This window comes from Mustela nigripes, chromosome 3 (assembly GCF_022355385.1).
Source record: "Mustela nigripes isolate SB6536 chromosome 3, MUSNIG.SB6536, whole genome shotgun sequence".
NCBI lineage: Eukaryota > Metazoa > Chordata > Mammalia > Carnivora > Mustelidae > Mustela > Mustela nigripes.
This window is the reverse complement of record NC_081559.1, coordinates 168,805,450-168,829,057: the sequence shown is the minus strand read 5'-3', so window position 1 is coordinate 168,829,057 and position 23,608 is coordinate 168,805,450. Positions and strand designations below refer to the sequence as shown.

Below are 23,608 nucleotides of genomic sequence, written 5' to 3'. Positions count from 1 at the left end.
CCCGCATTAGGCTCTCTGCTCAGCGGGGAGCCTGCTTCCTCCTCTCTCTCTGCCTGCCTCTCTGCCTACTTGTAATCTTTGTCTGTCAAATAAATAAATAAAATCTTTTTTAAAAAATAAAGGCTCTTTAAGAGATATTTTATATCACCACATTCCATTTAAACATATGAGATTTGAGGGTAGCATTTATAAATTGGCAAACCAGCTGTAACCTATTATTAATAGAAGTCAGGAAGCAGTAACCCAGCAAAGCAAGCTCTAGAGTTCAGCATTTAATACCTGAGTATTGTTTTCCCATTAAATTTGAGGTACTTGATTACAATTTTATATTACAAAAGATAATTACAGTGACATGTTGGTGGTGTCATTGGTTTAAAAACATGATTCTCTGTACCTGGTTAAATTATTCATATAATAAGAGTAAAATAAAATAAAATATAAAATAAATTAAAAAATAAGAGTATTTTTTAATAACGTTCCATCTCACTTTGGAAGGATTTATTAACGAGTCTAGGTTATTATGCTATATGTTCTTTTTTGCTTGGATGATAGGATATGATACTAGTTTCAAAATGTAGAAATGAAGTTGTGCTAAAAGGGTTGCACGAAGTGTGCGATTTAAAGATGTTTCACAAATTCTTTATCAATGAGATTGTATGAACTCTAGATAGCAACTGACGACAAACAGTACTTCTGTATTCTGGTCATGGTAAACTTTCTTCAGTAATTATTTACATATATTCGTTCAAAGTGGCAGAATAGTACAGTAATGCAGAACTTGGACTTGGAGTCAGACTGCTTTCCTAGCTTGTAACTTTGGCAAGTTACTTAACCTCTCTAGTCCTTTTATTTTTTTTTCTTACTTGTGAAATGAAGATGAAAATAATACTTTATTTGGTTATCATGAGCAACTGATGAGTTGAAAACACCTGAAATGCTTGACAGCACCTGGCATATGGGAAGATTAAGTATGCGTCGCTGTCATGATTCTTCTTCATTGCCATCATCATTTTCGAGATAACCTTTCTCTTAGAGACTGTATTATTGTAGTAATTTTTAATGCTAATGATAGGAACTCATTACATAGAAAAGATATTTTGTATTGTCTCTTAAAATAAGCAGTTTCAGAAAAATGTAAACTGCTGTAATTAATTCATGAGGTGGTGATAATAACAGCCTTGAAAAAGAATAACTGATAGGTTTGCATGTTCTATTTGATAATTATGATAATAGTTATGATTGTGCCCTTGCAATTTTTCCTTGCAGTTGTGTTCCAGGGCACGGGTTAGTGGCACACGTGTACCAGAGATGGCACATGGAAAGGTTGCTTTCCTATGGAACAGCTACCACCACTCCCGCTTCTTTGTGTTACAGCAACAGCTACTCCTAAAGCAGCTTACGTGAATTTCCCTTGCTATTCAAGAGGCACTTGGACATCTCCTGTGACCACAGTCTGCACTGACTCAACTCTTTCCCCTTCCTGCTGCATCAAACCTTAATCCTAGGATTCACTGATAGGCCCTTTTTAGCGTATTTGGAATTTGTGTTTAATGGCTTAAAAGTATGTAATTAGATTTTCAGTTGATAGAGACCAAATTAACAACTTCTTTTCTCCTAAAGAGTTATCAAAGTTATTTCTACTTTCTTTTCAGTTCTTTAAAATATGTATTTTAAAAATTAACATTTGTATTGATCTAAGTTGCCTGATGTTTTACATTAATAATTATATATCATGACTACTAGTTTGGGGACATGAAACTATTTTTTGGCTCCATGCACAAGGAGGTACCTTTAGTTATAGTCTCTGTGCAGTTAACTTTATGTGCCCACTTCAGTCATTACCCTCACCACTACCACCATTTGAATGCTTAGTAAAAGAGCTCATGGATCCATGCTGCTTATTCGTCACTTACTTCCACTAACACACTGCAGACCTGGACTACAACAGTACTTTCTAGGTGGTCTCACTCTTGCCAGTCAATCTTCTCATCAGGCCATTTGACATACCACTTCCAGTGATATTTTTTTTGTTTGTTTATTAAGTATAAGTTACTTACCCTTGGATTACAGATTTTCCATCCATATTCCAGTAGGCAGTACTAAAACTAACACGTTTTGTAAAAATCTCTGGCTGAACACCAAAGCGGGGGATAAATTCAGTGGAAGATTCTTCTGTTTGGTGTTGATTATATAATTTGTATAGTTGCTCAATGTAACATTACTTTCCTTGTTGAACTTCTAGCTTGGAGATTTTCTTGACGAAAAAGAATGAAGGACTAACATGGCCAGAGCTAGTGGTTGGTGATAAACAAGGAGAGTTTATAAGAGACTCGGCACAGTGTGCTGCAATAGCTGAACGTTTAATGCATTTGACCTCTGAAGAACTGGTAAGCAATTGCAGTAGTAGTGTCATTTTCCAAAGGCCCAGAAGTATGTGAGGATTATGCCATGTTTTTCAAACATTATTTTACATTTGATAATGTTAGAGACACAGATTAGGCACTAAGGAGTGGTGTTTGACTATAGCTTAAAATTCTAATACTCATTCCTTACACTACATGAATACATGTATGTGTGGAGTCGTTGTATAAGGTGGGTGTTCATGTATGTATGTATCTCTATGTACATATATATATACACACATATATTCACACATATACACACATAAATATATATATTCTCCTTTGGAGAATCAGTATACCAATACTGGTATGGACAAAAATTATGATCTAATAATCTACTTGTCATCATTGAAATATTTTAGGTTATCTTAGACTATCACTAGGGGTTAAAATGTATACTAGGGTAAAAATGTATACTATAATTAATTTTAATTCTCAAAGTAATTCATTGCAGTGATTATAATAATCACTACTCATTCAACTATGAGATTTTGTTGAAGTGTTCCAGTCTGATAACTTTTAAGATAATGTTAAAAATTTGAATAAAGCATACTAGAATTTCAGTTATATGTTTATTCACCAAAAATTACATCAGCACATGTAAAATATCTGACTTATTGCCACTTGGAGTTAGAACGATGAGGAAAAAAATGTATGAAGACATAGTTGTACTATAGGGTTAATTGAATCCTAAAATAGGAAGGAAATTAGAATATTGAAAGTAAATGTCTCTGTCAAAAAGAAAGGATGGCCAAAATGGAGAAACCAAGTTTCATGTCTGCCAGCAGTAAATTAAAATTTCAGGAATCACTAGAGTTCATGTGTAAGACCATGAAATTTTAATTTCATAGTCCTGGTGTTACAATAAGCCATGCAGACTGCTTTGCCCTGTTATGTTCCTTAAGCAAGTATTTATTGTGTTGTACTCTGGAATAAAATATATAATATTATATTATAATATAGTTACAGTAGTGGAGTTTTGTGGGGTTTTTATGTTAGGAGGTTTGTTTTGATATTGTAGATTATTGCTGTTAACTGCCTTTTAAACTTGATTATTTCAAATGAAGATTGGTCTGTATGAGTAAGTTATTTATGGCTGAAAACCAATATGTTTGTTACATTTTAGAAAAAGACATAGAATCTTATTATCTGCAACTGAAGGCTGTCTCATGTGTTTCAAATCTTTATACTTTTTCTTGCCATTCTGCATTGGTTAGAACCTTTAATCCATTGGAGAATAGAAGTGATGAATAGTGAATGCAGATATTCTTGCCTCATTTGTAATCTTAGAAAAATAACTGAATATTTCACTGTTAAGTATTATGGGTTTTTGTCATGACGAGAACATATTCTTCAATTTGTTAAACTGAGTGTTTTGAATCATGAAAGGCTATAGAATTTTGTCAAAAACATTTTCTTTTTTTGTGGTTTATAAACCCAAATTGGTCATGATGTATTATCCTATTTACATATTACTGGTTTGGATTTGCTAAATGTTATTGAGGACTTTTGCATCTATATTTAGGAGGAATATTGATCTGTAGTTTTCGTTTTGTCTTTTTACTGTCGTTATCCAGTTTTGATATCCGGGTAGTGCTGATGTCAAAGATGAGTAGGGAAGTGTTTACTGCTTGTTCTAGTTCTGGAAGAGATTGTATAGAATTGGCACTATTTCTATAAATATAGAATTTACCAGTGAGACCATCTAGATTGGAGTTTTCTTTTTTGGAGGTTTTTAACCATGAATTTAATTTATTAGGTATAGCAATTATTTTGGGCATCTATTTCCATTGTTTTTTGTTGTTGGTTTTTCAGTTTCCAATTTCATTTCTGTTATTATGTTATTTTCTCCTTTTTCCTTACTTTGGATTTATTTTGCTCTATTTTTATTTATTTTTTTTAATTTTTTTTTTTTTTAAAGATTTTATTTATTTATCAGAGAGAGAGAGGGGGAGAGAGCGAACACAGGCAGACAGAATGGCAGGCAGAGGGAGAAGCAGGCTCCCTGCCGAGCAAGGAGCCCGATGTGGGACTTGATCCCAGGACGCCGGGATCATGACCTGAGCCGAAGGCAGCTGCTTAACCAACTGAGCCACTCAGGCGTCCCGATTTTGCTCTATTTTTAAACATGAAAGTTTAGATGATGGCTTTTTTAACCCACTTTTCTATTGAAGATACTTAATGCTATGTACTTCATTCTAAGTACTTGATCTTCATCCTCCCAAATTTCAGCCTGTCGTCTTAACCCCTTTAAGGCTTGATTTGATTTGATACTGTATTTCCATGTTTTTTATATGCCGATATTCCTCGTTTGTTCTTACTCCTAGGCAGAACTTTTCATGAATCCCAAATGAAAGTCTAGGATGTTTATCAGGGCTTCTGTGTGGACCCTGTCCTCTAATTTTTGTCTCCCGAGCACTTCAGTAACATCAACACTCAGCTTTGGAGCCCCTTGCCTACTTCTTTCCTCTTCTCTTTTTCCAGCTGAGCTTGAAAATCTGTAAATGACACAGAGAAACAGCAGAGTCTTGGGTTCTCTTCTCTGCAATTTCCCTTTCTCTCCAATCTTCTCCTATTAAAATCTGGCTACCTTGATGGTCCTGACCTTTTAATTTTGCCCTTTTCAGCAAAATGGAAAGGGGAAAAGGTAATGGAAAGGGGAAAGGAGGGAGAAGTGCAGAGGATACCTTCTGTGTGCTGCTGGACATACTTAGTTCTTGAATCACTGGAAAAATGGCCCCAGCTGATTGCTGATATTGCCATCTCAGCCAAGCATAGCAACCAGGATTGTTTCCATCGATGTATAGGCTGGAGCAGACAACCACAACTAGGTGGCCCCATATCCCAGGTGGAACATGTTCAGGTTTGATAATAAAGATCTGTAACTCCCGGCCATTTAGTTTCAGAGGCTTTCTCAGGTCATTTCAGTACGTTCTCAATAACATGACAGCATTTTGGCAAATTGGGTATGTGGACATTTGGTCAGTTGTAGAATTACATTTCTGTGTATGTATGTAAATGCAATTCATCAGCTGAGCATTGTGATTCCTTTACTCTGAGGGATATAAGACCAGACAGTGATTCTTGCATTTAAGCAATGGAGATTATAAAAATTAATGATTCTATTTATCTCCACTTTTGTCTTACTAGCTATACCTCTGTTTTTGTTTGGTTGGATATTTGTATGTGTGTGTTTAGTGGTTTCGAGTTTATACTATACACCTTTAACTCATTACCATCTTTGTCAAAAAATATTTCACTCATAACTTAAGAACTTATAGATTTCTAGTCATCCTTTCTGTTACTCTTTTCATACTTTTTATTTCTTCATGTAATGAACTCAATGATACATTATTATCTGAACTTAAATTAGTGTTCTTTTCAAGAGATTAGAAATATGGGTAGAAAGATCTTAAATTGCCCCGTATATCTGTCATTTCCTTTGTTCTACATTTCTTCCTGTTGGTTCACATTTGCATCCGTTGTCATTTTTCTCCTGGCTGAAGAACTTCCTTTAGCATTTTTTATAGTACAGATTTGCTGGGGAAATTCTCTCAGCTTCTGTTTGCTACAAAAATATTAATGCTGTATTCCTTTTTTAGTATCTCTGTTAAGTATGTGAGTCAAGGTTGATGCTTTCCCCCCTTTCATCACTTCAGTTCTACTCCATTGTTTTCTGGCTTGCATTGTTTCTGATGAGAAATTGGCTATCCTTTGTATCTTTGTTCCTCTATTCATAATGGTTTTTTTTTTTTTTTCCCTCCTCTGGCTACTTTCTTAAGATATTTTATTACTGCTTTTCAACAATTTCATTATAATGTGATTTGCAGTGAGTTTTTTTGATGTTTCTTTGACCTTTTTGAATCTATAGGATTATAGTTTTCATCATTTATTAACCGTTTCTTCAAATTTGTTTCCATTCTTCCTGGCCCCTTCTAATTACTCATGTGTTAGACCATTTCACGCTGTTCCACAGGTTACTGAAGTTCTGGGGGTTTTTGTTGGTGGTGGTGGTCTTTTCCTTTTTTTTGGTTCTCTCTGTGTTTCATTTTAGATGGACTATTGCTTTGTTTCAAGCTCACAGTTCTTCTTCCATGTCTCATTAGTTGCCAACCCCATCTTTTTTGGTTTCCATTTCAGATATTATATTTTCATATTTAGAAGTTCAGTTTGGTTCTTTTTTTGTCTTCCATACCTCTGTCAACATATACGTGTTTCTCTTTACATCTTTGAGTCTATAGAACATGTTTACAATACCTGTTTTAATATTTTTTTCTGGTGATTTCATTATTCTGTCATTTCTCTTTCTGTTGATTAGCATTTACTGGTCATGGGCCTGAAATTTAGTTTTTAATTACTCTATAATCTTGATCTTTTTAAGAATGAAGAAATCCATTCCCTTATTGTTGAAGGTTTATTTTTTTATTTTGTTTTCTGGTCTTAAGAATCCAAATCCAGATAAAGAAAAACCTCCATGTAATGCTCAAGAGTTAGAAGAATGTGACATTTTCTTTGAAGAGAGCTCCAGTTTATGCAGATTTGATGGCAGTACATTAAAAACTACTCATGTGGTAAGTTCTTGATGATTATATTTCTAAAAATTTATGAGTAAGTACAAGTTACATGAGATGATAATTGACCAAATGTGTAATTTGCAAAGCTGGCTTGATTGGCAGTTTATTGGCTATGATCTAAAACTCATCAGTCCATGAAGTTGGAGTTCCATATCACCATCCCCAATAAAACACTGTTGGGTTGTTTTGGTACTGTTGCATATTTGATATCTTGTGATTGGCTTTTTTCTATTCAGGTTTTTATATATAGTTACAACTAATTTTTAATAACCTCTTATTTTTTTTCATTTGAAATTATAAGTTTTCTTCATGTTCTTATTTCAATCTGGTTTGAAGGCTGGGTGATACTATATAATGTTATCGTTGGTGTTCTTGTGTGTATGTATATATAGTAGTTGTCCTATAGATTATAGGATGCACTTTTAATACATTTTTAAAATTGCATTATTCATGATGATGCTATTTTTTAAACATCCCTTCTTTACATGAAGTCTTTTTCTATATTCAGGTGTATTCTTTAATAGAGTTACAGAAGTCAGATTAAATCTACAGTCTCATTCATGTTAGCAGTTATTACCTATGTCATTGCATCTTTACCTGCTCCTTCAGTTTTTTTGTTTGATCTTTACTAATTGGCGTACAAGATATAGGATTTTTAGTCTGTGTTTTTTTAATTTTTGACTGTTTCATAATGATTACTTTTGACTCTTTTGTGAAAAATTTTTTCCTTTATTTTGTTTTGGTGTTTCTGACTTGTGTGGTCTTCTTTATAAAATGTGTTCTTAAAGAGCATGTATGGTAGTCTCCATTATAAGTAGGTTCTGTCTTCAGAAAGTTAAGAAACATACATACAGTTCCTCATTGTACCATAGTTTTTAGAGATGATATCTGATAAAATATTTTCAGTATTTTGTACATACTCTGAAACTGTTTAATCACAATTCAGTGTTAATTGCTGGTTTAACTCCAATCATTTGTATTTTGTATAAATTGCAAAATGATCACCACAATAAGTCTAGGTAATGTTTGTCATGATACGTAGTTAGAGAATTTTTCTCTTATAATGAGAACTTTTAAGGTGTGCTCTGTTAATAATTTCAAGTATGAAGTATAGTACTATTAACTGTAGTCACTGTGCTAGACTTTATAATACCCAATACTTACTTATAACTGGAAGTTTATACCTGTTGACACCCTTAATCCATCCCCCAGCCACCATCAGGTGTGAGGTGTGAAGGCATATCTCATGGTGGTTTTGATTTACATATCTTGATACTTAATGTTGTTGAGTACCTTTTCATGTACGAGTTGGCCATCTGTAGATCTTTTTTGGAAAAAGGATCTATTTGGTTCCCTTAATCATTTTTTTTTTAAGATTTTATTTATTTGACAGAGATCATAAGTATGCAGAGAGGCAGGCAGAGTCAGAGAGGAGGAAGCAGGCTCCTTGCTGAGCAGAGAACCCGATGTGGGGCTCGATCCCAGGACCCTGAGATCATGACCTGAGCCTAAGGCAGAGGCTTAATCCACTGAGCCACCCAGGCACCCCCCCTTAATCATTTTTTAATTGCATTGTTTGTTTTTGACTGTATAATTATAGTTCTTTATAAATTTTGGATGTTAACCCTTTATCAGATATGATTTACAGATTTTTTTTTTTTTTCCTATGCAGGAGGGTTGCCTTTTCATTTTGTTGATCATTTCCTTTGCTGTTCAGAAGTTTTTTGGTTCAAAACAGTCCCGCTTGTTACTTTTGCTTTTGTTACCTTTGCTCCAAAAAATCATTGCCAAGACTAATGTCAAGAAGCTTAGTGCTTCTGTTTTCTTTTAGGAGTTCTATGATAAGGTCTTAAACTTTTTAATCCATTTGAGTGAGTTTTTGTGTATAATGTAAAGATAGTGGTCCAATTTTCCCAACACTGTTTATTGAAGGGGGACTCTCCTTTCTCCATTGTGTATTCTTGGCTCCTTTATCATAAATTGAGCATATGTGGGTGGTTTTACTTCTGGACTCTGTTCCATTTCTGTGTCTGTTTTTATGTCAATACTATACTGTTTTGATTACTATAGCTTTGTAATATAGTTTGAAATCAGGAGGCGTTTTTTAATAGATTATGTTGGCTATTTGGGATCTTTGGTAGTTCCATATAAATGTTAAGATTTGTTCTGTTTCTGAGAAAAAAGCCACTGGAATTTTGATAGGAATATTATTAACTCTAAATTGCTTTGCTTAATATGGACATTTTAACAAATTTTCCAATCCATGAGCATGGAACATCTTTCCATTTATTTTTGTTTTCTTCAGTTTCTTCTATTGGTATCTTATAGTTTTCAGTGTACACATTGTTGACCTCCTTGGTTGAATTTATTCCTAATTTATTCTTTTCAGTGCAATTGTTAGTGAGATTGTTTTCTTAATTTCTATTTCCAACAGTATGTAATTAGTATATAGAAACAATGGCTTCTGTATTTTGACTTTGCATCCTGCAACTTTACTGAATTTGTTAGTTTTAACAGTTTTTTACTAGAGTCTTTAGGGTTTTCTATGTAATATGTCATCTGCAAATAGTGACAGTTTTACTTCTTCCTTTGACTTGGATGCCTTTTCTTTTTCCTGCCTAATTGCTATGCTTAGGATTTCCAGTACTATGTCGAATAAATGTGGTAAGAGTGGGTATCCTTTTCTTACTCTTTTTTTTTTTTTAAAGATTTTATTTATTTATTTGACAGACAGAGATCACAAGTAGGCAGAGAGAGAGAGAGAGAGAGGGAAGCAGGCTTCCTGCAGAGCAGGGAGCCCGATGCGGGGCTCGATCCCAGGACCCTGAGATCATGACCCGAGCCGAAGGCAGCAGCCCAAACCACTGAGCCACCCAGGCGCCCCCTTTTCTTACTCTTGATCTTTGAAGAAAAGCTTTTAACTTCTCACTGTTGAGTTTGATATTAGCTGTGGGCTTGTAATCTGTGGCCTTTATAATGTTGAGGTGTGTTCCCTCTTGTACCCACTTTTTTAGAGTTTTTGTAAATGTTGAATTTTGTCGGATGCTTTTTCTGCATGTATTGAAATGATCATATGATTGTTTTCTTCATTTTATTGATGTGGAATATCATTAATTTAGAGATATTGAAACCTTGCATTTCTGAAATAAACCTCACTTGCCCTTATTCTGTGACCCTTTTTATGTGTTAATTCATTTTGTTAATATTTTGTTGAGGAGTTTAGCATCTGTGTTTATCATCAGTATTGGCCAGCAATTTTATTTTCTTGTGGCATTTTTGTCATCAGGGCAATGCTGGCCTTATAAAATGAGTTTGGAAGTGTTCCCTCCTCTTCTATTTTTGGAAGCCTTTGAAAAAGATTGATACTAATTTTTATTTAAGTGTATGGTAGAATTCACCAGTGAAGCTGTCTTGTCCTGGACTATATAAGGAGGTTTTTGATAAACTGGTCACTTTATCCATTTCTTTAGGTTGTCCTATTTGCTAATGTATAATTGTTCATGGTAGTCTCATGATCCTTTGTATTTCTGTGGTATCCGTTGTAACTTTTTCATTTCTGATTTTGAGTTCATTCTTTTTCCTTGGCAAGTCTAAGTCTAGCTAGAGGTTTGTCAATTTTGTTTATCTTTTCTAAAGAACCAGCTTTTAGAGACTAAAAGACGGTAAAAAAGATCAATGAGACTATCATTTATTTCTACTCTGATCTTTATTTCCTTCTTTTTACTAACTTCGGGCTTTGTTCTTTTTCTCGCTCCTTGAGGTATAACATTAGGTTGTTTATTTATGATTTTTCTTGTTTCTTGAGGTAGTAATTTATTGCTATTCAGTCTTAGAAATGCTTTTGCTTCATTCCAAATGTTTTGGTATATTGTATTTCCATTTTCTTTTGTCTCAAGGTGATTTTTGAGTTCTCTTTTGTTTTCTTTTTGACCCATTGGTTGTTTTATAGCATGTTGTTTAATCTCCACATATTTCTGAATTTTCCGGTTTTATATTTGCAAATGATTGTAGTTTCATACCATTGTGATCAGAAAAGTGCTTGATAAGATCTCAGTCTTCTTAAATTTATTAAGACTTGTTCTGTGCCTTAGTATCTCATCTAGTCTGAAGAGTGCTCCATGTTCACTTTAGAAGAATGTCTACTCTGTTGCTTTTGGATGGAATGTTTTTGTAAGTCTCTTAAGTCTGTCTTAATGATTTTTCTGAGTGGATGATCTAACCATTGGTGGAAGTGGGTTATTAAAGTCCCCTATTATTATATTATATTCCTCTATAATATATATTATTATATATTATTATATTATAGTCCTCTATATTATTATATTATATATTATATATAATATATTACATCTATTATATTATATAACTATTATATTATATTCCTATTATTATATTATATTTCTCTATAATATAATAATAATATTATTATAATATAATATATTATAATTTCTGTGTTTGGCTTCATAAATATTTACAAATGTTACATTCTCTTATTAGAGTGACCTTTTTATCATTATATAATGACTTTGTTTGTCTCTTATTACAGTCTTTGTCTTAAAGTCTGTTTTGTCTGATGTAAGTATAGCTACGCCAACTTTCTTTAGGTTTCCACTGAATGAAGTATTTTCTCCATCCCTTCACTTTTGATCTATGTGTGTCCTTACATCTGAAGTGAGTCTCTCCTAGGCAGCATATAGATGGGTCCTGTTTTTTTTTTTTTCCTTCTTTTTCTTTAAGCAAGTCTGTATTTTTATTGGAGAGTTTATTTACATTTTAATTAGTTATTGATAGGTATGTGCTTATTGCCATTTTGCTTATTTTCTGTTTTTTTTTTTTGTAGTTTCTCTGTTCTTTTCTTTGTCTTTTTTTGTGATTTGATGATTTTCCAGAGTGGTATGCTTAGATTCCTTTATCTTTTGTGTATGTACTGTACGTTTTTGCTTAATGGTTACCATGAGGTTTATTTACATTTAATAGCTTATAACTGTTTTATGTTGATAACAGCTTAAGTCTGAATGCATTTTAAGGCTCTAAATTTTTACTCCCTGTAACATTTAATGTTTTTAATGCATGATTAACATTTTTATAGTTTTGTGTATCCCTTAACATATTGTTGTAGTTATATTTTTACAACTTTCATCTTTTAACCTTCATATTACCTTTTACAGGTGATTAACCCACCATTTTTACAACATTAAATTATTTTGAAAATTAGTATGTATTTACTTTTACCAGTGAGATTTATAATTTCACATGTTTTTCTGTTACTATCTGGCCTTCTTTTTTACAAGTCCCTTTAACATTTCTTACAAGGCCAGTGTAGTGGTGGTGAACTCCTTCAGCTTTTGCTTGTCTGGAAAACTGTTTCTCCTGCTATTCTGAATAATTTCCTTGCCAGGTAGAATATTCTTGATTGGAAATATTTTTCTTTTGGCACTCTGAGTGTATCATATTATAAACTTCTGGCCTACAAAATTACCCCTGAAAAAACTGCCACTAGTCTTGGTGTGATGGTGGTGGTCCCTTGTATAAAACAAGTTGTTTTTCTTTTCCTGCTTTTGAGATTCTCTCCTTGTCAGAGAGTCTTGGTGGCTCAATTGGTTAAGTGTTGGACTCTTCATTTCAGCTCAGGTCATGATGTCAGGGCAGTGAGATCAAGTCCCATGTTGGGCTCCATGCTGAGTGCAGAATCTGCTTGGGATTCTCTCCCTCTCCCGCACGTGTGCATGCTCTTTGTCTCTGTCTCTCTCTCTCTCTCTCTCTCAAAAAAAAAAAAAGATTCTCTTCTTGTTTTTAACTTTTGACACTTTAAATATGATATGTCTTGGTGTAGGTCTCTTTGAATTCATTTTACTTGAAACTTTCTGGGTGTCCTGAATCTCAGTGTCTTTTGTTCCCTAGGTTAGCGATATTTTCTACCCCTTTTTCTTCATTTGGGGACCCCAGTAATTGCAGATGTTCTGCTTGATGTTGTTCCGTAAGGTCCTTAAGCTATATTTGCTCTTTTTTTTCCATTTTGCTGCTCTGATTTGGTAGGTTCTACTGCTTTATATTTGAGAGGAGCGTAGCTAGCGCAAGATGTGTGTTTAATTAGAAACCTGCCCCTCAGGCTGCAGCTATGACGATAAGCTGATAGGCCTCTTTTACAGAGAGAAAGACTGGCTACTTCAGTTTTTTGCCTCTGTGCTTTTCCCTAGGGGTGGTACCTGGTTAAGAATGCTTTCTCTGTCCTATGCAGGCTTGTGGGATCTGTAAGACTAAATCCCTCTGCCAGAGCCAAGTGATCCAGAGGCCTCTCATGGGTGGCAGCCACAAAAATTGGGGCACCTTCTGAGAGGTACCTGTGCTCTGGAGTGAGGCAGAGTGAGGAATGCAAAGTTGACACTTGCCATTTCTATCTCTTAGGAGTATTCCAGTACGACTGTAGATGAGTGGTAAATTAGTTGCTTAATAAGAAGTAAGTAAGTCTGGGTACTTTGCAGTCAGCTGCCTCTATGGCTGTTAAGTCTGTGCCCCATGGCTCTTTAATAACAGTTTCTCAGTTCAAGCTCCCTTGCTTTCAAACATAAATGTTTTGGAGACTCATCTCTCATGTGCACACTGGTCATAAAAGGTGGGGTGCCTGATATGGAGTTAAACCCATCATTTCTCAGGGAGTAGCTTGGTGTTCCAAGTTCCCTCTTGATTGTAGGTGACTGTGCCAAGATTTATGTAGGGTTTATGGTGAAATTATGTCTCAGCCCCTCTACCTGCTTAGATATAGGTTTTTTCTCAGAGCAGATTGTTCCACTTATAGCTGTAGATTCATTGTGACCATGTGAGGATCTTTCTGTGCTGCCATCTTGAACCGAATCTCTTAAATATCTTGTCTTTGTTTCAGTTGCGTTAAATTTGAGACCAAAGTTTCTTTTTTATAATTATAAGCACTTTGATTTTTCTATTATTAGACATTTTTTATAAATAAACAGATTCTGTGAAGTAAAAATACATAAACATTGCTGTTTGTGTATAAGTTGAATGGTATAAATGGAACAGCTCCAACAAATAAGTAATAAGTGCATCTTTTTTCTAAAGGCAGAATTGGTTTGTCAGCATATTGTATGAAAGTCAAGGTCTACCTGGTTAAATGTGTAGTTTCTTGAAACTTGTCTTTGGAGGAAGGGAACGAAGGAGGCTATAGTATTGCAGATGTTCAGTGCTACATCCACTTTAGGAATCAAATAGTTCTTTATTGACAATCTGTACTTCTTTCTGCAGTGTTCACTTCAGGTATTCTCTTCATGATTTCATTTGTCATAACTTTGGACAATTTGAAATTACCTGTACATGGAAAGGTCAGTATATGTCCTTATAGTTTTAGGAAACAATACTATAACAAAAAGGTCAGAACTCCATATTATAAATGACAGATTTTTCAAAATATAAAATTCCCTGAAAGAAATGGAAATCAGGCTTAGAATTTGACATTTGGAAAATAAAATGTAAAATGAATATATGCAGCAACATAATAAAAGAAGTATTAAGTAGTAGATCTGAGAAAGAAAAGTAATGAGATATGGTCATCTTATTATTGGATGTAAAGCACCAATCAGAATTCAAATATAAATGAAGAGGAGGAGTTATTTTTGCTTCTGTCTAGAGCTATACTGTACAAAATAGTAGCCACTGGCCACATAGTAGGTAATGAGCATTTGGAATATAGCTTTTTGAATTGAGATATATGATAAATACACAACCAGATTTTGAAGTTTTAAAATAGACTATTAAATACATTAGTAACTTTTATTTGAATTTTTATGTTGAAATAGAAATAGTTTAGATAATGTTTGGTTAGTGTGAGTACTAGAAAATTCAAAATTATGTATGTAGTATGTAGTTTCTGCTGAATAACACTAATTGTAATGATCAAATTAATTGTAGACTTGAGCAATCAAAAGGTAATAGGATATTTTTAAAAATTATAGTGAGTTTCTAAGATCACACCAGATGGTTTTTTTTTTTTTTTTTAAGATTTTTAAAATTCATCTGAGAGGGAGAGAGAGAAGCAGCCTTCCCACTGAGCAGGGAGCCTGATATGGGTCTCAGTCCTGAGATCATGACCCGAGCCAAAGGCAGACGCTTAACCAGCTAAGCCACCCAGGCACCCCAAGATCAGATGGTATTCATCATATGCTGCTTAAAACTTGAAACTGAAATAGCTAAAAAAAAGTATTTGCAACTTATAAATAAATAAAGCCATCAAGATAAGAAGCAGAGGAGTTACAAAAAGGAAATAATTCTTTTAGATTAATATCTTTATGAAAGCTAGTAGAAAAGGCATGTATCTAATATACTAATTCTTTTAAAAAGATATTAAGGATAAGATCAGAAGTTATAGGGTAGGAAGTATGTTTAGAAAGGATCTAAACCAATGGTCCTCAAGATTTTGGTCTCAGGATCCTTTGGTCTTACATTCTTGGAATATCTTGACCAAGAATTAGAATTTAAGCTGTATTGGGGCACCTGGGTGGCTCAGTTGGTTAAGCGTCCAGCTCTTGGTTTTGGCTCAGGCCATGATCTCAGGGTCTTGGGATTGAGCCCCACATCAAGCTCTGCATTCAGTAAGGAGTCTGCCCGAGAATCTCCCTCTCTGCGCACCTCTCTCCCCTCCCCTTGAATGCACGCATAGTCTAAAATAAACCTTTTTAAAAAAAGAAATTAAGCTATATAATAATTTCCTTAATATGCTTCCATAACAAAGTACCACAGACTAGGTGACTTAAAACAGTGGAAATTTGTTTTCTCACAGTTCTGGAGGCTAGAAGTCAGATCTAGGTGTTAGCATGGTTAGATTCTTCTGATGCCTTTCTCCTTGGCTTGTAGATGGTTGGCTGTCATCTTCTTTTAGTAATCACTAAAAGCATGTTTTTAGTATGCTCCTCCTCCCTATGTTTGTTTCCTAATCTTTTTTAAGGGCATAGTCATATTGGATTAGGACCCACGCTAATGACCTCAGTTTAACTTAACAAAGGTTCTGTCTTCAAATAAGGTCACATTCTGAGGTACTGTGGGGTTAGGACTTAAACATAACCGACTTTGGAAGGGCCACAGCTTAAGCCCACAATATCCTTTATCTAGATTCTAGCAGTCATTAACATTTTGCCACATATATTTTTTTCTGTCTCCTCTCCTATTTGCGAATATATTTAGGAATGAGTTCTACAAGCATGTCCCTTTACCCCCAGTACCTCACATATACACTAAAAACGAAAGCATTTTCCTATATAACCACAATACAAGTGAGGAAATTTAATGTTGATAACAATAATTTTATCTAATACAGTGCATACCAGATTTTGCCAATTGCACAAATAATGTATTAAATGGCAATTTTTTTTCCTGATTTGGAAACATTGCATTTAGTTGTGATCTCTCTATAGTCTCCTTTAATTTGGAATACCCAGTTACCCAGCTTTTACAACATTGACTTTGTTTTGTACCTTTTATGAACTGTATCCAATATTCCCTCAAAATCAGATTTATTTGCTACATTTTTGCCAGGAATACCACATAAATGAAATTTCTTCTTTAGAGAAGAATGATAATTCTTCTCATGAAGAAGAACTTTGTGGCCGTTTCCTTACTATTGTGATGTGAAATTTAATTGGATTAAATTGGTATTTACCAAGTTTCTCTTCTCCTAAGTTATCATCTTCCCCTTTGAATGAATACACACTTTGTGTGAAGGACAGAGTGATCTCAATAAAGGGTTTAGTAGGCTTTGTCATGTCCCTCTGCTTTCCTTCCTATAGTGGCTTCCTATCTGTCATATTTAGAATTATGTCTAGAATTTTTACCCATCTATAAGCCCTCTTCTGTAAGTCATTGTATGTATTTTAAATTGAAACTCAAACGCATACATGTAACAAAAATTTCACAAAACAGTATTATCCTTATTGTATAAGACATTCTTCATTCCATATCATTTTTAATGAGATAAAATAGTTCTTTTTTCTGATCTAGTTAACTTTGCCAAAAAGGTTGAGACCCATAGTTTAAAAAACACTGCCCTCCAGTGCTGATTGTTTCTCATGCTCTACCATTTTTTACTTAGCTCACTTTTCTTCAGCCACGATGGCCTTCATATTCCTCATACTAAAAACATGCTTCTGTTAACACTCCCTATACCAGCAGTGTTCTGCCTTATCTCATTTGTCCCTTTATTCAGAACTTTCTTAATAGCCTGTATCAAACACAACTGCATTTCTGTTCGCCTGTTTTCTTTTTTTAATGGCATTTTTCTGTTGATATATTTACATATTTATATTGTTTGATACAGCTAAAGATCCAATCTGATAATTTTCAAAAGTGAAAAAAGAGTTTTTCCTTACAATTCTTAAAAAATGGCTATTGTCTGCAGGTGTCAGTAAAGTAAAAATTTAAGTGCATTTCCCCCAGTTGTATTTTATGCCACTTAAGCTAAGATCTGGCATCTTCCCATGTTAAAACATCATTACATAATTAACTTCAGAAATGGATGTTCAAACAAAAATGCAACTTGGGATTTTGTAAGGCGACTTTTCTGTTATTTTCAAACATCGATTTTGGACATACCACACATGCACAACTTATCAACACAATTTAACAATTCAAGCAGAATACACACATATCTTATAGTATGTGGGTTACCATATCTGAAATAGTGCTCTGCCAGGGACATCCTCAATTGTTGCTTAGTATAAAAAAATATAAAAAAGGAGGGTGGGGGAAGAAGAGAAGATAATGGAGTGAAAGGACCCTGAGCCAACAGTTACACGTAAGGCAACTCACTCTGAAAATGACCTAAAGACTGGCACAAAAGATCTTCCACAGCTAAAGCATAAAGAGAAGAGAAGAGTAAGAGGGACAGAGACATGGAATCCTGAACTGAACCAAACCCCCAGCTTGGGGGGTTGTGATTTCTCTGGGTTGTGACCCAGAAGCAAGAGGGATATCATGGGCTCACTTGAGTTAGGGGCACAGTCCCCACAGTGGATACTCCTGCCCTAGAGAACTGCACACAGGGAACGTGAGTCCTCATAACATTATGGCTTTAAAAATCAGCAGCACTCATTGCTTAACTCTGGAAGCTTTGAAAATCAGCGGGGCTTAGCTGGGAGAGCCAGATGCAAGTGTGTGCTCTTAGAGGCTAATGTGCTATATTACTTGGTCCAAGACACAACTTCTTGGTCCAAGAAGTAGCAATTTGAAAATCACCTAGGTTATACATGGAAATGTATTGCCTAATTTCAGGACATGTGCCAGAGGGGCAGGGATCTATAGGAACTTTCCCTTGGAACAGAGGTGCTCACAAGTACCATATTTCTTGCCCCTTCTTCATCTGAGCTGGCTGGTAGCATGTGGGAGCTGATTTTGACATTCTGCAACTACCCCCCTAGCTCTACTTTTCCCACTCCAGCAGTCGCTGTGGACCAACCACTTCCAATCGGTCCACTGCAGCACATGCTCCTCCAAAGTGGCTCTAGCCTGGACCACCTGGTGGGCAGCCTCAGTAAGGAACAGCATTACCCCAAAGCAACTAATATCATCTTTGCCACACCTGGTGGGCAGCCCTGGCCAGGACCAGTGTCCTTCTAAAAGCACATCCTGTCCAAGGAAGGGGGAGCTGGCCCTGCCTATCAGTATGTCCACAGTTGCTACAGCCAGGCCTCTCAGCCAGTTGTACCAGGGGCAAGCTCTGCCCACCAGTACCTGCAGCAGTCAAAGCCAGTCATCACAGACAGCCAGAGTAAGGACCAGACCTGCACACTAGCATATTCAAAGCTGCTCCAGCTGGGCATCTAGCTGGTCATGCTGGTAGCAAGCTCTGTCCACCAGTGTGCCCACAGTAGTTGTGGCAATTCGTTCTTGACAGCTGACTGGTGGGCCAGCCCTGCCTACAAGCAACTCCACACACAACAGGAAAGTTCTTGCAGTCCACAGAGAGAACATCCCTGGAGCACCTGGTTCTTGTGACCTGGGAGGAATTGCACTTCTAGACCTCACAGGATGCCTTCTACATCAGGCCACTACTTTCAAGACGAGAAGACACAGCTGACCTACCTAATACATAGAAACAAACACAGAGTCAGACAAAATGAGGAGACAGGTAATATGTTCCAAACAAAAGAACAAGACAAAACTTCCTAAGAGCTAAACCAAATGGAGATAATTAGTCTACCTGATAGAGCTCAAAGTAATCTTTCAGCTTGAGGGAAGAGTAGATAAACAGCGAGAACTTAAGTGAAGGGAAAAAATATATTAAAAACCCATCAGTGCTAAAGAATACAATACTTGAAAAATTGACAGCAGATTAGAATTGACAGCAGATTAGACAATGTAGAATAATGGATTAAGAATCTGGAAGACAGGGTAGTGGAAAGCAACCAAGCTGAGCAGGAAAAAGAATTTTTAAGATAAGGATCGATTAAGGGACATCTGTGAAACATCAAGTGTAGTAACATTTGCATTATAGTGTTTTTAGGAGAAAAAAGAGAAAGCAAGAGAAAACCAATTTGAAGACATAACAGCTGAAAATTTTCCTAACCTGGGGGAAGGAAACATGTACATGTTTCAGAGCCCCAAACAAGATGAACTCAGAGGTCCACACCAAGACAGAACAATTTAAAGATAAAGAGGGACTCTTAAAAGCAGTAAGAGAAAAACAGTTACATACAAGGGAAACTCCATAAGGCTAATGACTGATTTTTCAGCAGAAATTCTGCAGGCCAGAAGAGGGTGGCATGATATATTCAAAGTGCTAAAAGGAAGAAACCTATAACCAAGAATATTCTACCTGGCAAGGTTATCGTTCATAATTGAAGGAGACACAAAAAGTTTACCAGACAAAAGTTAAAGGAGTTCATCACCACTAAACTGGCTTTACACAACAAATGTTAAAGAGACTTCCTTAAGTGGAACAGAAAAGGCCATAACTAAAATTCAGAAAATTATGAGGGAAAAACTATCACTGGTAAAGGGAAATATACAGGTAAAGGTAGATCAGTTGCTTATAAAGCTAGTATGTATTTTGAAAGACAAAGTTAAATGTATCTTAAAAAATTAAGAATACACAAAATAAAAGATTTAAAGTAAGACATATACATAAACATGGAAGAGGAAATATATATGTATATATGTAGTCCTTTTAGATTGTGCTCTAAGTGATCATCAACAATGTAGACTGCTGTACACATGCGATGTTATATATGAACCTCATGGTAACCAAAAACTAAGAGCTTTTAATAGATACACAAAATAATAGAGAACGGAATATAAGCAGAACACTGAAGAAAGTTGTTAAGTCGCAAAAGAAGAAAGCAAGGGACAGGACCAGAGAACTACCAAAATAACCAGAAAAACAACAAATGGCAATGAGTACATATCTATTGATTACTTCAATGTAAATGTACTACATGCTCCAATCAAAAGATATGGGGTGACCAAATGGATTAAAAAAAAAAAAAGATCCATATTTATTCAGCCTAAGTAAGACTCATTTCAGAACTAAAGACACATAGAGACTGAAAGTGAAGAAATGGAAAATGATACCATGCAAATGAAGTGGAAAAAAAACAGGGGTAGCAATACTTGTATCAAATAAAATAGACTTTAAAACAAAGACTATAACTAGAAACAAAGAATGGATAATGACACATTATTAAAATAATCATAAGGGGGGTGCATGGGTGACTTAATCATTAAGCATCTGCCTTTGGCTCAGGTCATGATCCCAGCGTCCTGGGATCAAACCCCACATCAGGCTTCCTGCTCAGCGGGAGACCTGCTTCTCCCTCTCCCACTCCTCCCACTTGTGTTCCTGCTCTTGCTATCTCTCTGTCAAATAAATAAATAAAATCTTAAAAAATAAAATAATGATAAAGGGAACAATACAGCAAGTGTATATACAATCATAAATATCTGTGCAACCAATATAGGAGCACCTGCATACATAAAAGCAAATACCAAAAGAAAAGGAAGAAATTGACAGTAATAAAATAATAGACTTTCTCGCCCCACTTACATCAATGTATAGACCATCAAGACAGAAAAATCAGATTAGTAGGGAAACAGTAGCTTTGAATAACACGTTAGACTAGATGGATTTAACATATACAGAACATTCCATCCCAGGTTGGCAGAGTACACATTCAAGTGCACATGGAACATTCTCCAGAATAGATCACATGCTGGCCACAAAACAAGTCTCAACAAATTCAGAAAGATTTGAATCCTATCTATCAAGCATCTTTTCCAGTCACAGTGTATGAAACTAGAAATCAATTACAAAAACAAAACTGGATAAAACACAGATACATAGAGGCTAAACAATTTTCTGATAAACAACCAGTGGGTCAATGCAGGAAATCAAAGAGGAATTCAAAAATTACCTGGACACAAATGGAAATAGAAACACAATGGTTCAAATCTTTGGGATGCAGCAAAAGCAATTCTAAGAAGCCATACAGGCCTATCTCAAGAAACAAGAAAAATATCAATCTTACCTTTCAACTAATGGAATGAGAAAAAGAGCAAAGCCAAAGTTAGTAGGAGGAATGTAATAAATAGAACAGTAGTAAATGAAATAGAGACTAAATAAACAATAGAAAAGACCATTGAAATGAAAGCTGGTTCTTTGCAAAGATAAACAAAATTGATAAACCTTTTGCCAAAGTCATCAGGAAAAAGACTCAAATGAAACAGAAAAGAAAGAGAAGCTGAAACTGGTACCACAGAAATACAAAGAATTATAAGAGACTGTGGCAAAAAGTATACGCCAACAAATCGAATAACCTAGAAAATGGATAAATTCCTAGAAATATACAGTCTTCTGAGATTGAATCAGAAAGTAATAAAAAATCTGAACAGACTGATAACTAGTAGTGAAATTGAATCATTAATCAAAAAACCAAAGTCCAGGAACAGATGGTTTCAAAATTATATTCTAAAAATTTAAAGAAAAAGTAATACCTGTTCAAACTGTTTCAAATAATAGAAAAGGAGAGAATGCTTACAGGTTTATTCTACAAGGCTAACATTACCCTGATCCCAAAACCAGGCAAAGATACTTCTAAAAAAAATTACAGACCAGTATTTCTGATGAATATAGGTGTAAAAATCCTCAACAAAATACTACCAAACAAAATTCAACAATACATTAAAAGTATCACTCACCAATGATCCAAGTGGCATTTTTTCAGAAGGGTAAGAATGGTTCATTCTCCACAAATCTATCAACATGATAAACTACCTCAACAAAATGAAGAATAAAAATCATGAGATCATCTTCATAGATGCAGAAGAAGCATTTGACAAAATTTAACATCCATTTGTGATTAAAAACTTTGAATAAAGTCAGGTGTAGAGAGAACATACCACAACACAGTAAATGCCATATCGGATAGGCCGCAGCTAACATTATACTCAAACTGAAAATTTTCCTTTAAGATCAGGAACAAGACAAGGATGTGTACTCTTGCCACTTTTATTCAACATAGTACTGGAAGTCCTAGTGGCAGCAGTAAGTCAAGAAAAAGAAAAAGGCCATCCAAATTAGTAGGGAGGAAGTAAAACCGAGTAGTTCTACTACTGGGTATTTACTCAAAGAAAACAAAAGCAATTCAGAAAGAAATATGCAGGGATGCTGGGGCTTTTGCTCTGTCAGTTAAGTGCCCCACTCTTGATTTAGGCTCAGGTCATGATCTGAAGATAGATTGAGCCCCTTGTTGGGCTCCAGCTGGGCATGGAGCCTGCTCAAGATTCTCTCTCTCCCTTTGTCTCTCCGCTCTTCTTCTCTAAAAATGGAAAACAAAAGCAAAAAAACAAAAACAAAACCCAAAAGGTATATGTACCCCTATGTTCACTGCAGTATTATTTACAATTGCCAAGGCATAGAAGCAACCCAAGTATCCATTGATAGAAAAATGGATAAAGAAGATGTGGTATGTGTTTACACACACAAAGGAATATTACTCAACTGTAAAAAAGTATGAGATCTTGCCATTTGTGACAATATGGATGGACATAGGTAGAGAAAATCACTCTAAGTGAAATAAGTCAGAGAAAGACAAATACCATATGATTTCATTTATATATAGAAATCTAATAAAAAAATAGACAAAAAGCAGAAACAGACCCATAAATACAGAGAACAACCTGATTTGCCAAATGGGAGGGAATAGCCAAAACAGGTGAAGGGGAGTGGAAGAAACAGGCCTGTACTTGTGGAAAGAACAAGTCAGGGTGATGGAGGATGCAGGTATAAGGAATATAGTCCGTGGTATAGTGACAGTTGGTAGCCATGCTTCTGGATAGCATAGTATGTCATAGAGACTTGCCAAATCATTATGTTGTTCATCTGAAACTAATAGAACATTAGATGTTAGATAGTACTTCAGTTATTTAAAGAAAAAAGTAAAACTCTTTGCAGATGATGTAATGCTGTATATAGAAAACCCTAAAGATTCTGTCAAAAATTTGTTGGAACTAATAAGTGGATTTACACTAATTTTACAGGATACACAATCATTATACAGAAACCTGTTGTGTTTTTGTATACTAATTACTATCATAAAGAGAGATTAAGGACATCTCATTTATAGTTGCATCACAAGC

At 35.1% G+C, this 23,608-nt stretch overlaps 1 protein-coding gene across 1 annotated transcript in view; it reads left to right on the top strand.

The window, feature by feature from the left end:
* The window catches only part of NUDCD1 (NudC domain containing 1), a 79,288-nt gene that overhangs the window by 37,259 nt on the left and 18,421 nt on the right, over window positions 1–23,608 (top strand). Inside the window, exons 7-8 of the mRNA XM_059392944.1 lie at window positions 2,243–2,387; window positions 6,848–6,973. Of these exons, the coding sequence (XP_059248927.1) occupies window positions 2,243–2,387; window positions 6,848–6,973 (271 nt within the window). The remainder of the gene's footprint in view (window positions 1–2,242; window positions 2,388–6,847; window positions 6,974–23,608) is intronic.